The following is a 14,455-nucleotide window of genomic DNA, read 5'->3' as shown; positions in this document are numbered from 1 at the left end:
TAGTCCACATCTAAAGATCAAAAAAGAAAATCGGCTTACAAAACAAACCATTTGCTTCATAATTCCTCTTGTGGGGAAGCTAGACTTCAAAAAAAGGTGGGGATCTGGGCAAAATCCAGAACTTACTCTTAGAAATGTGCATCCCTGTGCACGAGATTGACACCTGGCTGTGCACAGGACAGTTATGAATGCACTTACAGCTTGGCAGGGACAGCTGCCTGGCTATCATACAACTGCTCCCCTTCCAGTATTACTTACCGATCGATACTCATAATAGATTTTATCATATTCATTGCCTCCAATTGTGATTTCTGGAATGAAGCGAGGGATGGCTACAGGATCCAGCACTCCACCTTTGTCCTGAACACTGAGGGGAAAGGAAGAAGGAAAAGAAAGAAAAAGTAGCAGTTAGTCCACATCCTGCCCCAGAGACAGCAACATCAGTTCTGAGTTTGACCAAATATTAAAGAACTACTTTTCTGTTAAATAATACTTCCACAGGTTTTGGCTATTTTCCAGTTATGATGAATACATAGTTCTTTTCCTCACACAGCTATTTTCTTTTTTCCCCTCACCCTTGCCTCCAGTTTGCTCCTGCTCCAACCTGTCCCTGCTTCTCCATTCCCTCCCCTAGGTTTTTCCTCCCTGGAGATGCTCTGTCATTCCTGGGAGCCTTCTCCATAAAGCACCTCTAGCTTTTTGCTTTCCTACCTAAGCAAGGTAAAACCAGTGGTTTTATCGATTCCCACACGCTATCTTGCTATGTCAACTTCATTTAATTGCCTCCTGTTCAATTAGTTTTCAAAAATGAACCCTCACAAAGATTAAAGTAAGGTGGTGCTCTTCCCCAAATTCCCATCCTAAATGGATTGACACTGAGGCAATCACAGGGTTGGGAAGCAGGCAGTGCCTCTAGCATCCTGCTTGGGAGTAACCAGGGGAAGCTTGCTGCAGCAGCTCTAACAACAGATACCAGGAACCATCAAAAATCCACACTGCACTGCACCAGCACTTTCAAATACCCCAAATTTAAAATGTCTGAGAAACTGCTAGAAAGCCACCTTCTACATACTGGTATTATACGTGGACCAACAGTGCCACCTATATGTATTTGGGGAAAAATAAATCCATTTGCAGTGGACAGTGACCAAATTCTAAATTCAACACTTGAAACTCTGCAAATTGTGTTTTTCAGTGAATTGCATTTCTTTACAAATATTTACATACACATAAAGCATATGCCCTGAGCAAAGCAAAGTTAATCATCTTTAAGCAATTAATTTTTTTCCCTAATCACAAATTTTGGGACCTTACCTCACAGCACTGAACAGTTTAAACAAGTAAACTAGTCTGCTAATGCATCCTGACATGCACACTGTAAATTATCCTACTACAGACAAGTTAGTAAGGAAATATAATAATCTAGTAAAAGTTGAGATAGGAGAAGGTAAGGATAAATGCCCTTTTGCAAGACAAGGATGAACACCAAAGATGCTTCCTATACACCACTACATAATCTGTCTTCACATACATTAAATGTATATTTCACATGCTGGAAGCCAGGAAAATGAGTACTCCTTTGCCTCCTCACCAACACAGCAAGAGCTATTTTCATGACATGCTAGCACCAGCCCTCCTCTGGGCCACTCCCAGCCTTCTCACTCCATGACAGCCTGGAATAACCAAGCTGGGATGGAAGAGCTTGCCCAAAACAGTGATTTGACAATGCAACTGGTTTTATTTCTGAATCCCAGTATGCTTCAGGAAGAGCACCTTTGCACCTGCTATGTCTCCTCTCTTGGGGTTCTGTGAGAAGGAATCAGCTCTAATACCCACTGCTAATCAACCCCGAACTAAAATACAGACCCCAGCAGAAAGCAGCCCTTCAGGTACCAGCTCTTCATTCCTCAAGTACAGTCCATCCTGCAACCACACTTGTAATGAGTACCAACGCTACGAGCTTTAATCTGCATTTTAATCTGCATTCTCTTGTGCAGAGAGCAGAGAAGCTAAGAATTTTGATTTGAACAAGACCACGTGCAGGCAATGTTTAAAGACCTTGCTGAGCTCAGGCTTAACAGCACAGGTGGTGGAAGATCCACTAAATATATCAGTGAATAAACATCGCCGTCCCTTCTTCCCACAGAAACGGGAGAGTCCGCTCTTTGCCAAGTAGCAGCAGATGTTCCGGACCTTACAAGTCTGCAGGAGAAAGCAGATAAAATTTGTCCGGGCATATGTGAAGTATAACTTGACGCACATAAAGCAAGTCCAGTAGTCAACCAGTCTGCAGTTAATCCATTCCTTCGTGAACCTCAGCCAAATGGCAATTACAGAGGACAACTCCCAGGCACAATTTTAGTCAGTGGCCAAGACAGAAAACCTGCTGCTCTTAAAACTTCTTTGCTCTCACAACCACTGCCTCCAAAGAAACCGCTGCGCAACAAAAAACCACAAACCTAATGCTACCAAAGATGGCTTCTCCAGCTTCAGCTCTGCACCTTAAGAAATAACTTTGAATACTAACTAAAAGCACCACCCAAAGACACCTGCCACAACAATGTCTTTAACCACAAAACCACATTCGCTTGCCAGAACTAATTCACTGCTCAGCAGGAAGCATTTAAAGACACCTTTTACGTTTCCTTAGTTTTCTCTCTCTCCCCCAGCACAAAATTATCACTATTTATTATTTTCTGGCACTTAACCATGTTTTCTTGAAGCAGCTTTCATCATGCAGTAGCACAGCTTCCCAGAGTGTGCTTTACCTGCCCATAAGATTATGCAACATTTCAAACCTAACAGAGTATGCAAGTGACTGCATGGTCCTAATACTGTAAGAACATCAGATTTTTAGCTCACCATCACTGCAACCATCCATAATCCTGTTAGCTAGAGCTCTTCCCATTGCTATACAGGAATCACACTTGCAAGTACGTTACAGCAATGGGTAGCTCATCTCTTCTTCAAAAGCACCTATTACACACCTACTTCACACATTATGTCCAGTACAACATGCACAACCAGGTACTGAGGAATTGGTACTGACACATTCCTGCCTCTCTTCAGAGGAGGAAGTCCTGTTTCCCTTACAGGCAGCTTACAAGGATACACAAATTTTATAGGGAACCTGCAGAAACCTGATGACTCACAAGTATTACAAGCCATCCTGAAATTAGTGCAGCTCTTTCATCAGCTGGATATACTTTCTAGAACTTCTGTTCCCAGGACCTTAGCTTTTTTTCCCCCACCTCTGTATAAAACAGAGTCCCAAGATGGCCTATCACAATGAACATTAGAAAGTCTTATGAACATATTTGCTAAAGGTACAATGTAGGGTAAAGGAAGTAGACTGGAAGAAAAATAAACCAGTCAACCAAACAAAAAACCCAGTTTGCATAGCCTGAGCAATGATTTCTCAACAACTGATGTTGGCGTAGTCAAAAACTGAAGTGACAATATACACAGTATTAGAAAACTGCACTTCCTACCTAAAAGCATTCACTGGTCTAAGAGGTTTAGAGCCAGCAACACAAAGCATATCAAGTTAAATTCTGCGCTTAAACATGTTAAGTAACTTGAGAAATAGCAGGTAGATCCCACTGGAAAACAGAAGATATTCTCGCACACCTTGAAACTAGCTTCTCACCAACCGGTTATTGTGTTTCAGGTTTGAATCTGAGTGGGTGGCATTCATTCCTCTGCTCTTCACACCCTTATTACCTCGGCCAGGGCTCCGCAAGCCCTGCTGCGGTTGGCTTCCCTGCCTCTCGTGGGTAGGGTACAACACGTGCGAGTGAGCCAGCGAGCGTGTGATACGCTTATGATTTTGCCCATGCTTGTGAGAGCAGGGGAAAGGAGAAATGTGCCTGACTCATGCCACAGGCACATAGAGCTGGGTGGGAGAGATGGTTCCTGCATCCAACTCTTGCCATACTGACCACCTCTGTTTCTGCGCTCATTCAGCAGGCACATAGGACAGCCATGGGCTGTGTCCCCCCCCAAATGTCTTTCCTTGCCTGTCATTTCTTCCTTGCCCATTTTCTCCAGAACTTAGTAAAGGCAAGACAATGACATACAGACCTTCTGCCAAAGGGACTCCACCATTTGGTTAGACAGAAAAAGTATGCCATGCCCAAGGTGAACCATGGCCACTCCCTTAGTGAGCAACAAACACTCACCATGAACATCAAGAAAGAAAAAAGAGCTTTCCAAGTAAAGCAGGTCTGCAAGAGAAGGTGAGAAGGTGCAACAACAGTTCTTCAAATCTATAAAAAGCCACTGCAAAAAGGAAACTACAAAGAACTATTTCAATTGAAGCAAGAGAAAAGTAAGGTGCTAAAGGAAGCAGTTTTTAATAGCACCAGAAGTTTTACAATGAATGGTTTATGAGATTTTGGAGTCTCCATTACGAAAAGTTTCAAAAACAAGTCCAATACACCTCTTGCAAGCACTTCCAATCCTGCTATTTGAAATCAAAGATAGACATTGAAACACGGAAACTTCTTCCCTTTGCTAAGCATGCTCAATTACACTGTGAAACAGAGCTGAAGGGTCACTCTCCCTCATTCACTCCCATGCTTCCTTGTTGCAACATTTCATTTAACCAGAGCAAGATGTACAGAAAAGAATAGGAGCCAAGCTCTGGGGTTAGGAATAGCTCCAAGAAGCTAAACAAATGTTAAGAGAACTTAGAAATTACTAGTTACTGCACATACAAGGTCCTTCAGTAACAACTTCAAAATATATGTGTCATGTCCTGCCAAGTACAATACTGGAGGATTTACTACACAGGGTTTGTGGCACACTAATGAACAAAACTGAACAGATGAGAGTGGCAAACTATTTCATGGCTAGATTGTTTCCAAATGGAAATAGATCCCCTTTTCATCAAGATAAAACAAATGCCAGTACCTTTTTTTTTAAATGAAATTAGTGGTGGCTGAAAAAAGCCAAAGATTTGTCCATACAAAATATGTTCTACTCTAGCAAATTTTGAAGGAGCTGCAGGAATGTAACAGATTTAACTGTAGACTTGTCTGATGAAACAACTCAAATGCCGTAAGCTCTGCCCACCAGCTGGTAAAGCAACACAGGCCATGTTACACAAACTACAGCTCTTCATTCCAAAACATTATTTATTTTGCAATGCATGTAGACAGTCACACGATTTCACTGGGAAGGGCACAGATAAAAACATGCTTGAGACAGTGCAGTGGCAACAGAGGAACTCCTTGAGACATTTCAAAAAGCCAGCAGAATGGTTTCTGTTGGACTCAGCACCTGGAGAGGAAGGAAGGGTGTGAAGAGCATCCTCTTGGAGATCCCTCCAGCTTACATACACAAATATATACATTTTTAACCTTTTACCAAGACATGCCTCAGTCCCACAAGCACACCACTCTATTAGGGCAAGGGAAAGAGTATTCAAGGGCAAGGCAGGGAGATAAAAGGTATCATTATGCAACTGATTTTATATAGGTATGGCTCACTGGTTTGATTAGCTTACTTATTTGCATTACCAAAGTAGTCAGAGGCCCTGCTGGGATTTCTGTGCATTAGACCCGATATACGTGCAATGAAAAAGTTATCCTCACCCCTGCCCATCAGTCCCCTTCCCCCAGACACGCTGGTACAAGCTGAAGGCGGAGGAGGTAAAACTGCCAACAGCCCAGCCAGGACCAGACCGGGATTACAACTGCTACACCCTACCTCCTGCTGTGGTGCCCGGTCCGAGCGTGCTGCCCCTCTGACAGCATCAGATCTGAAACAGCCCAAGTCAGAATGAGTGGGCTGTGCAAAATGCTGGGAGGTCAGCAAAGCAAGCAATTGCAGATGCAAAAACAGACAAATACCTGCTTCGACCTTCCAGAAACACCCACGAGAGGGCAGCGTGTGCCAGCATATAGAACAGGCAGCCCATCAGGAACGTGCTAAAACACTCTTTCCAAAGGGAAAAATTACTGTAGGCATGGGACACCTGAAAATCTGCAGAAGGTTGGGTACCACAAGCTCTTTTCTACTTGGGCATTGGAAAAAGCGAGGAAAGCATCAGCTTTAACATTCATGAACTAACACCTGAGTTTGGCATTTGATGCTCCGGGACACAATTCCAACACTGAAGACGTGCAGCAGACTCGCTGCAGCGTTTGTTTGGTCCTTACACATTTGTCCTCTGTCTGGCACTGGGCCTGACATGTTTTCATGAGTGAAGTTTGTGCAAGCTGTGATGGGAGACTCACGTCTGTCCCACACTTCTGGAGTTAACATGAGAAAAGATTATGTCCAAACCTACACATTTTTATAAAAAGTTATAAAGGTGCTTTTCCCAGGCTGCCCAACATATTGCCCACAATCTCCTCATTCAGCTGAGCAAGGCATGAGGACAAAACTGGCATAGGATCTGTTGTTACACATTTGATCAATGCCCTAATACCCCCGCACCCAAATGAACATTCAAAGCAAACACCAAGCACGTTCATCAGATGTCCAAATACAAATGCTATCTTGATGATGCTATTCTGAAGGTAAGGGGAAACAGCAAAACTCAAACCACAAGAACATTTAAATTAGCAGTTTGTTGCATTGTAAGATCTTAAAACAGCCACACGCTGCCATTAGAAGATGTAATTTCATATTATCTACAATGACAGGAGCCTTGTACAGAAGATTCTTTCAGCCTTCCCCAGGGTTCAATGAAAAATTGAGTCCTTAACAATGCAATTCATTCCCTTCTACAGCTGTGAAGTAGAATTTCCATACAATATCGTAATACGCTGCTCTTTAATTGTATGCTTTCCTTTAACTCCCTCCTACACTCTGCAATTAATAATCGTTTCTTAGTCCCTGGTACCAGTGTGAAGCTATAGGAAAACAAGCAACTTAACGATAAAGAAATATGATTTTGATAGTTTTACAGGGTCTAAGTTACCAGACGCTATCCTTTAATTACTACACAAAGAAACCCCTTCTTAGATACTGGAAGGGCACCTGAATCATGACTTCTTTCTCTTAGACACCAACCAACACTGCTTTTCTGCAATCTGTCTTCACCCCTTGATAGAAGGGCCATAGAAAAGGAACATTATCTCTAATTTTAGAAGGCATTTGAAGTTAACAGAACAGAAAAGTAAAAGCCAAAGAATATCAGAAGCCTGCAAAACAGTTAAACTTACTACTCCAATGCCTGTCACAATAAAGACAGAAATTCAAAGGCAGATACTCAATTTAAAAAAATCCCTGTGTTTCTATTAACCTGTGAGATAACCAGAAATTAATATGAAAAGAATATAATTCTTAAATTTTGTTTTAAAAATGTAGTAACTATACTGCACTTGCTACCTGCACATTCAGTCTAAAGATTAAATTCTAGCAAAATAGGAAGCCTGTCTCACTTCAGTGCAAGGTTACCTCTATTAATAGTCTTACAAGTGTAGATCTTACAAGTGTAGATATATTCTTTATACGTGGTTATCCAGAGAACATTTTGTTGATCAACATGACTTCAGAATGGCACTCCTGATGCTTCATCTGTACCACATGGATAAAAGTGTAGGTCTGATCTCACGTCTTTACATACACATCAATGGTTTGGTCCAACATATTTTGGAGTTTGGAGGGCTACCTCTCTTTTCAGCATTGCTCTGGGGACACATGCAGCCCCACCAGTAGCACTCCACAGCTGAACTGGAAGACAGATAATCATGGAATACTTGCAAAGAGTTATTATAATCAAATTTGGTTCTATTCCAGCAAGGCACTTTATCTATGGAGAGATGTGATCTCTTCACATCTAACTAGACAGACAAGGATCTTTAACAAAAAAAACCCCACCACAACAAAAACCCACCCTTAAGCTGCTGTACTTTACAATCCCCCTTGTTATTATGGAGAATGAACAATGGAACTGCAATACTTCATTCCATGAATTAGGATTAAAGCTTCTACTTAGGATTATTTACTGGGAGTTAGAGGAAAGGAGGAAAAAAGGACTTATTGAGCAGTCACCCAAGTTTGCTTCATTCCCCCCCCCCCCATACTCTGTTCAGACTGCTGGAAAGATATTTAAAAGCAGACAGCATAAGAAGTTAGTCTAGTTTTAGAAAAAACACTAAACACAGCCAACCGAAACAGCACCACATATAAAACATGCTACAGGGTTGCTCTGTCAACAAGCTTTGTTGAAGGCTGTCATGCTGCCAGGGCAGCACAGAAACCACCACACCAACTGCATAAACGCTCTGCTTTAAAATTAAATGCTTTTGGATGATCACCCAGGAACAGAAGCGCTCACAAAAATACCTTCCTAAGGGCCACAGGTCACAGCACTTAGGAAATGCCTGAAGAGTTCTTGTCCTTCATTAGTGGACTGGGATCTACTCGTCTGGAGTCTCTCATCTAATCAATTATCAGCAGCAGCAAAATGCCACACCATATTACAGTGCCAAGCACCAACATTACAAAAGCCTGCTATCGCTGCTGACTTCTGACAAAAAAAATCCAAGTCAGAGTGCAAATATAAATGTATTTGCACTTTGAAAACTCAAGGCTTTAACATCAGATCTCAGGGGAAAATGTTCGGTTACTGGAAGACATCATACTTACTAAAGTCTCAAATGATGGAAAGAAACATCATCCTGCTCCATCCATGGCCCCTTGTCAAACTTCAGGTACTCAATGTCTTCGATTACCTGGAATCAGAAGATAAAAATCACACTAAGAGGTGGTTTGACCATAACATCCAAAAATCAATGAACATGACCCCCAAATCAATAAAATGATCAAAATATATTATTAAACAAGTCACCCAGCAAAAAGGCTTCACTGCTAAAGCTGTATGAACAATACAAATGTTTAGAGCTAACAAATCATCTCCCAGTCATATTTCTTCTGGAGGTCGTAGCCCTACCATAAGCACTGGGCAGACACATGGGGGCCAGCTCTAAAGTTCCTGGTGCTTTCAGCCTTGGTGAGCAGAGGATGGCAGGGAATACATCGGCTGAGAAGTGCTTTATTTCCAAATTCTTAACTGATCCAAGACACTTTTCCTCAACCTGCCATTGGGGCTGAAAGGAAGCAAAGAAGGTACAACCCCACCTCTAAGGTATAATCAGGAGGAAACAGAAATAAGTCTAAATTTAACCCCCTTTTGTTGCAAACAAAAACCATCATGCTACATAGGAAGCCTTCCCCCACCCCCCCAAAAAGGCTTAGTGGCCTTTTTGACTGACTGAGACAGGTTGAAGTGCAATTATGGCAATTGTCTCTCAGTGTTGCTGTGTGTGGTTCACATCACAGAAACCGAGGCATGTTTACACTTGGAGTAGCCATACTGACGGAAGTCCAAAGGCTCACAATTTCATCGGTCATCAGGACCTACCCATGCATGCACGCACCCCAAGCAGAAAGGTAAAACTCACAGCTGAGCACCCAGAACCATTCAAACAAGTAACACCAGCTCAGCAAATAATTCTTTCAGCATCCCCAAACTTATCAATCCCATATTTGAGCTTCATTTACAGCCTGGCTCCACCAGAAAACAGATCTTTGCTGGTCCACTGGGTAATTGCTTAACACAAGCCTGAGGTTATCACACACGACTGACTAGATCTGAAGGAAACCTCAACTGGTGTCGGGAGGACGCACTTAAGGTTCAGGATGAGGTGGAGATAGTACCTTGATGCAACTTGGGAAGGAGTGGATTGTTAAAGCTCCAAACATCGCTTTTCAGAGGCCTCTTCCAGAAGGAAAGGATAAAGCTGTGAGGTCAGGACCAAAATCCTGATGACACATTGTCAATCCATTGACAGCAAGTAAGCAGATGCCAGTAATAAAGTGAGTGATAGAATAATAAATGAAAAACGCTTCTATTCTTTACTGTACATTAAATCCACTATAATTATTCCCTGCAATCACAACAAACACTAAATCCCATCTATTACCACTTAAAACGCAATAGCAAAGTGCTGTTACAAAGTAGTTTTGACTATAAAGGTCCACTCTATTACCAGTATTATGTTTTTATGGTACGAAATAATGGCTTAGAGATATGACTGCATGATCATTCTCCTTGAGGCATTTACATTTCTTAAAGACTAATTTCGCTGATAAAGACGTACAAAATACAGTTGACATGACATCACCAAAGCATATTTAAAACTTCAAGCAAGCTTAGATGCTCTTTAACCATTCCGGATCTCTTACAAAGAAACAAAGTTGGCAAGCCAGATAATGTAGCTGAGACCATAAGAAACCTACTTTTCACATAAAGAAAAAAGCCAACAAATCTACCTGTTGATAGAAAAATGTTACAGTCCTCAAAAAACACTACAGAAAACTGCACCACATACATTTAGAAGAGTTTTCAAAATTTTATTTAGAAACTGCTTCTTCCTACCAAAGTGCTGTAACATAACTCCCCAAGATAAGCATTTAAAGATGTAAAGAGAAAGAAAGGTATATGTAAGTTAGTTCAAATATCCATTATTTATTTTAATTATTTAATTTAAAAGCTGAACCTTCACCATACTTCCCATTAACTATGCAAAAGCAATTACTTCTCTACCCCACAGCAAAGCTTTGGAAACTCCCCGCTACGGCTGATGACAGGACTAAGAATAGAGTTGCTAACAATAGGGCTCAGAATATGCTGCAGGGAAAAAGAAATCTGTATCCAAATTAGTTTTGCACACTCTTATTATCATATCAGAAGATATCTCTCCCAGCAGCTCCTTAACAATGGTATCAGCCTCCCAACCAGGCTAGAACAGCAGCTTCTTAATTTATAAGGAATGCCCTGGCACCCCCTGGGAATTAGCAGCAAATGAATGATTTAAACCTGATTGCAGCACAACTTGTAATAATATCCAGGAGAGATCAGGTCTTAATATATTGCAGAGCATAGCAGGATTTAGAAAAAATGGTTTCAATAATGAGACCCCTTACTGTAATCTTTGCAACTAAGCCAATATGAACAGCTTACAATTTCTAAGCTTGTTTCACAGTGATCTGGTGATTGCTGCTGTTGGAAGACTTGAGGGGGTGGCAGGCAGCAGAAGGTGACACTGTTCCTATTCATATCATTTCTGGGGACAAAGACACCAAACCCCAATAGGTTGCACTGTCAGCTGACTTCTCCCCAAACTCCTTCCTCGTAGGTCTTTCCTTTAAGCAAGAGACGGACACAAGAAGCAATGCAGTCTACAACCCCACAGAGTTCAGACCACAGCTTGCAGGAAGGAGCTCAGCCCACATACATCACCTACAACTGAAAAATTCATGCAGGCTAGCCCTGGAGCCTTTCACTTCTGCACCTGCAAAGGGCACAGCACAAAGCTGGTCTGTCAGCAGCCTCCCATCTTCACCATCTTCTCCAGTTTACGCAAGCTGGTGACACTGAATAAAACTGATATGCAATACAAAACACTATCCACAAGCACAGAGGAATTAAAACAATTTTGGTTAAGTTTTTAAGTTATTTCCTTTCTACTCCCACCTCTTTTTTAATATCCAAGGCTTTTAAAAAAAAAATTTAAACAAACCTATAGATAACTTTTTATTCCCAGTTTCATCCTCATGTAAAAGCAGCCTGAAACACCCTAATGAAGCTCATTTCTGCACTTACTACTCCTTTAGCAACTACAACCAATGTTAATTACAACAAGAAACCCCGACTGATCTTTAAAAAAAAAAAAAAACAAAAAAACACCACACTTCAGAAACAAGTCACTTCTAACTTGTATACGTCTGCTATGAGCAAATCAAAAGCCATTAAACTATAAGGTCACAAAAAAATTAAGCTCCCAAATTACATAGCAAATAATCTGTAGACTGAAGCTAGCTAACAGTTAAACATTGCTATCTATCAACAGGATACACCTGCGTAAACAAACACCCTACAAGCCAAAGCCAAATCCCTCCTGCCAACACTTATTTCCAAATTTCAACTATTTCATTCCAAAGGTAACATAAATCTGAACAGAAGGGAAAAAACCAACGTTATCCTTTGAAGTGGAAAGAGTACCAATCTCTATAGCTAACATCTAACAATGAAAATGATACCATCTTGTACTTTGACTTCAAAATAATAATCCTTCCTCTAGTCCAGATTTGTCCAACCAAATTAAGAACAACATCAGTGCATACTGATGACCTTATGTACAGTGATGACCCAAGATTGCCGAGCGTGGTAGACTCTTTACTTGAGCAATAAGAGCTTTAGACTGACTTTAAACCCCGATTTAAAAGATTAAAAAAAAATCTCTAGCAATGGGGTTTACTACAAAAAAAAAAAATCTAGGGAGGAAACAAACTGCTTTATTCTGATCACTTCAAGACATGATCAGAGAGAACGAAGGGGAGAAAACAAGCAAATAACCCCCTCTCCCAACTTTCTCTTATTTCTTCTACCAAACATCTGTGGCTACCTTCTTGATTGAAACACCATGGTTCTCAAATCTTATCCTTTCTTTTATGTTATCTGGAAAAAACCTAACTATAATTGCTCTATGTTCTCATCCACACTCTGACTTTGGTTTTTTGTTCATTTCAGCTTTTTCCCATTTCATTATTTTTGTCCTTCAAAAAAAAAAAACAAAACCAAAACCTAAAAATATGTCAGAGAACAGATTATTCCCGGGATGCTGATCCTTCTTGCCACAGAAGTTGCTTCTCACTGCAAAGCTGAACCTTCACTGTGGCTGCAGGCATGTGAACTTTTGACAAGGAATGCCTTCCAGCTGCTATATGCCTTACCTACCCCAGAAGCAAGGGCACCCCTACCCTGCTAGCACTAAAGCAATACTTTATTTTTTATGCACGTAAGAACAACGAAGCTGCGCTCTCGCTTTTTCACAGGGGTACTTCACAAGACTGAAACCTCAAAGATTCAAGAGCTATTTGGAAACAGTAACTTCAGGACTAAGACAAAATGTGAAGGTTTACCCTCTTCAGTCATTTTTAACCTTCTTGAAAATGATACAGACGGATTCATGTCAGAATTGTCAGCTGGTAAAGGTTGCAGGTAGCTACCTGAATGAATACTGTTGATCTCAGATCAAAGGGAAAGGCCTTTGCATTTTTTGAAGTTTTCAAAAACATCTCATCTTCAGAGATTTTAGAAATTTTGCAGTACTTCAAATGCAAGCAGTTGCCTCACTGAAGTGATTTCACAGTGAACTTCTATTTACCTGCTGTCACACTGAAGCCACCAGCCCTTTCTGTGGGTATAAACTCAAACTGCATGACAAGTCTACTGGTTAGTAACGATAACTTCTTATAAAGTGCATGAGTGTCCAGAAATCCAGCTACAACAGGGCAGGACTCAAAATGTAGCACACAACCATATTCTTATAAAGGGAACTAAAAGGCCTAGAAATGCACAGCAATGCTGCTAACAGGGGTTAAATTGTTAGGACCAGGAAAGTCCTTATCAGTATTTTCTGCTTCACAAAGCTTTTGCATGGGAACACGAGGATATTAGGTGCAGGCTATTGTCACGCACGATGCCAACTAGAATCCAAACTTTGCTCCTCCAAACAAAGTCAGGGGCTTAAGAGAGGAGAGTTTACTGCAGACTCCCAACTGAAACAGATTCATCACTAAATCCAGCAGCAGGAACTAAGCTCAAAGATCCAGGAGATCCTTGCTCCCAGGATTGCTCTCAGTTTTTTGGAAAAAAACTCCTCCCAGTTTTATTGTTAACCATGACACTACATGGTGTGGAATATCCCTCTGGTCAGGTGTCCCAGCTGTGTCCCCTCCAAAACCTCTGCACACCCCTAGCCTAATCACAGAGGGCAGAGTGAGAAACAGACAGCCTTGACACCATGCAAGCACTGCTCAGCAATAGCTAAAATACCAGTGCATTATTAACACTGTTTTGGTCAGATCTAAAGCACAGCACCATATGGGCTCTTGCAAAGAAAATTAACTTGATCCCAGTCAAACCCAGTCCATCAGTAACTGAGCACAGCAGTAACAGGCTACCTCCTGCAACACTTAGAAATGTTCAAATATGCTTTTTCTTTTTTTTTTTTTTTTTTTTTTTTTAAGAACTCCACAAAGGCGGTAAGCAGTCAGAAGCCTCCCTTGCTACGAATGCCAAAGTGGGGCTTAAGGATCTTTAGTTAAGCATTGACTTGGAGGCTTAGCTAGGAAAGCCTCTAAGACATGTCCCATGGCAAGATGGAAGCGCCCCCACAAAACTACACACAAACCTCTGCAGTAAGATGGCCTGCTACCTGCTGAATGTCATACATAGTGCAGGTGGGTGGACACATGCTGGTATACTAAAGCAAATGTTGTTTGCCTTTTGCATCTGATTTGGGAAAGCCTGTTACAGTTTCCCAACCTTATCCCCTTCCCAAACTAGTACGTTTTCCATCCCAGAGTAATCAACCTGCCACTTCTCTGTTCCCAGCTGATTTAGGAACTAATCACATAACTGCTGTGCAAA

General features: G+C 41.3%; 1 protein-coding gene across 1 annotated transcript in view; it reads right to left on the bottom strand.

Moving 5' to 3' along the window:
* Positions 1–14,455, bottom strand: part of NDUFA10 (NADH:ubiquinone oxidoreductase subunit A10) — a 43,554-nt gene that overhangs the window by 14,291 nt on the left and 14,808 nt on the right. The window contains exons 8-9 of the mRNA XM_052791456.1: positions 8,605–8,690; positions 259–367 (exon numbers count right to left, since the gene is read on the bottom strand). Coding sequence (XP_052647416.1) covers positions 259–367; positions 8,605–8,690 — 195 coding nt within the window. The remainder of the gene's footprint in view (positions 1–258; positions 368–8,604; positions 8,691–14,455) is intronic.

Source organism: Harpia harpyja, chromosome 7, assembly GCF_026419915.1.
Source record: "Harpia harpyja isolate bHarHar1 chromosome 7, bHarHar1 primary haplotype, whole genome shotgun sequence".
NCBI classification, from domain to species: Eukaryota; Metazoa; Chordata; class Aves; order Accipitriformes; family Accipitridae; genus Harpia; species Harpia harpyja.
The sequence above is the reverse complement of the archived record's forward strand: the minus strand, read 5'-3'. Positions and strand labels throughout refer to the sequence as shown.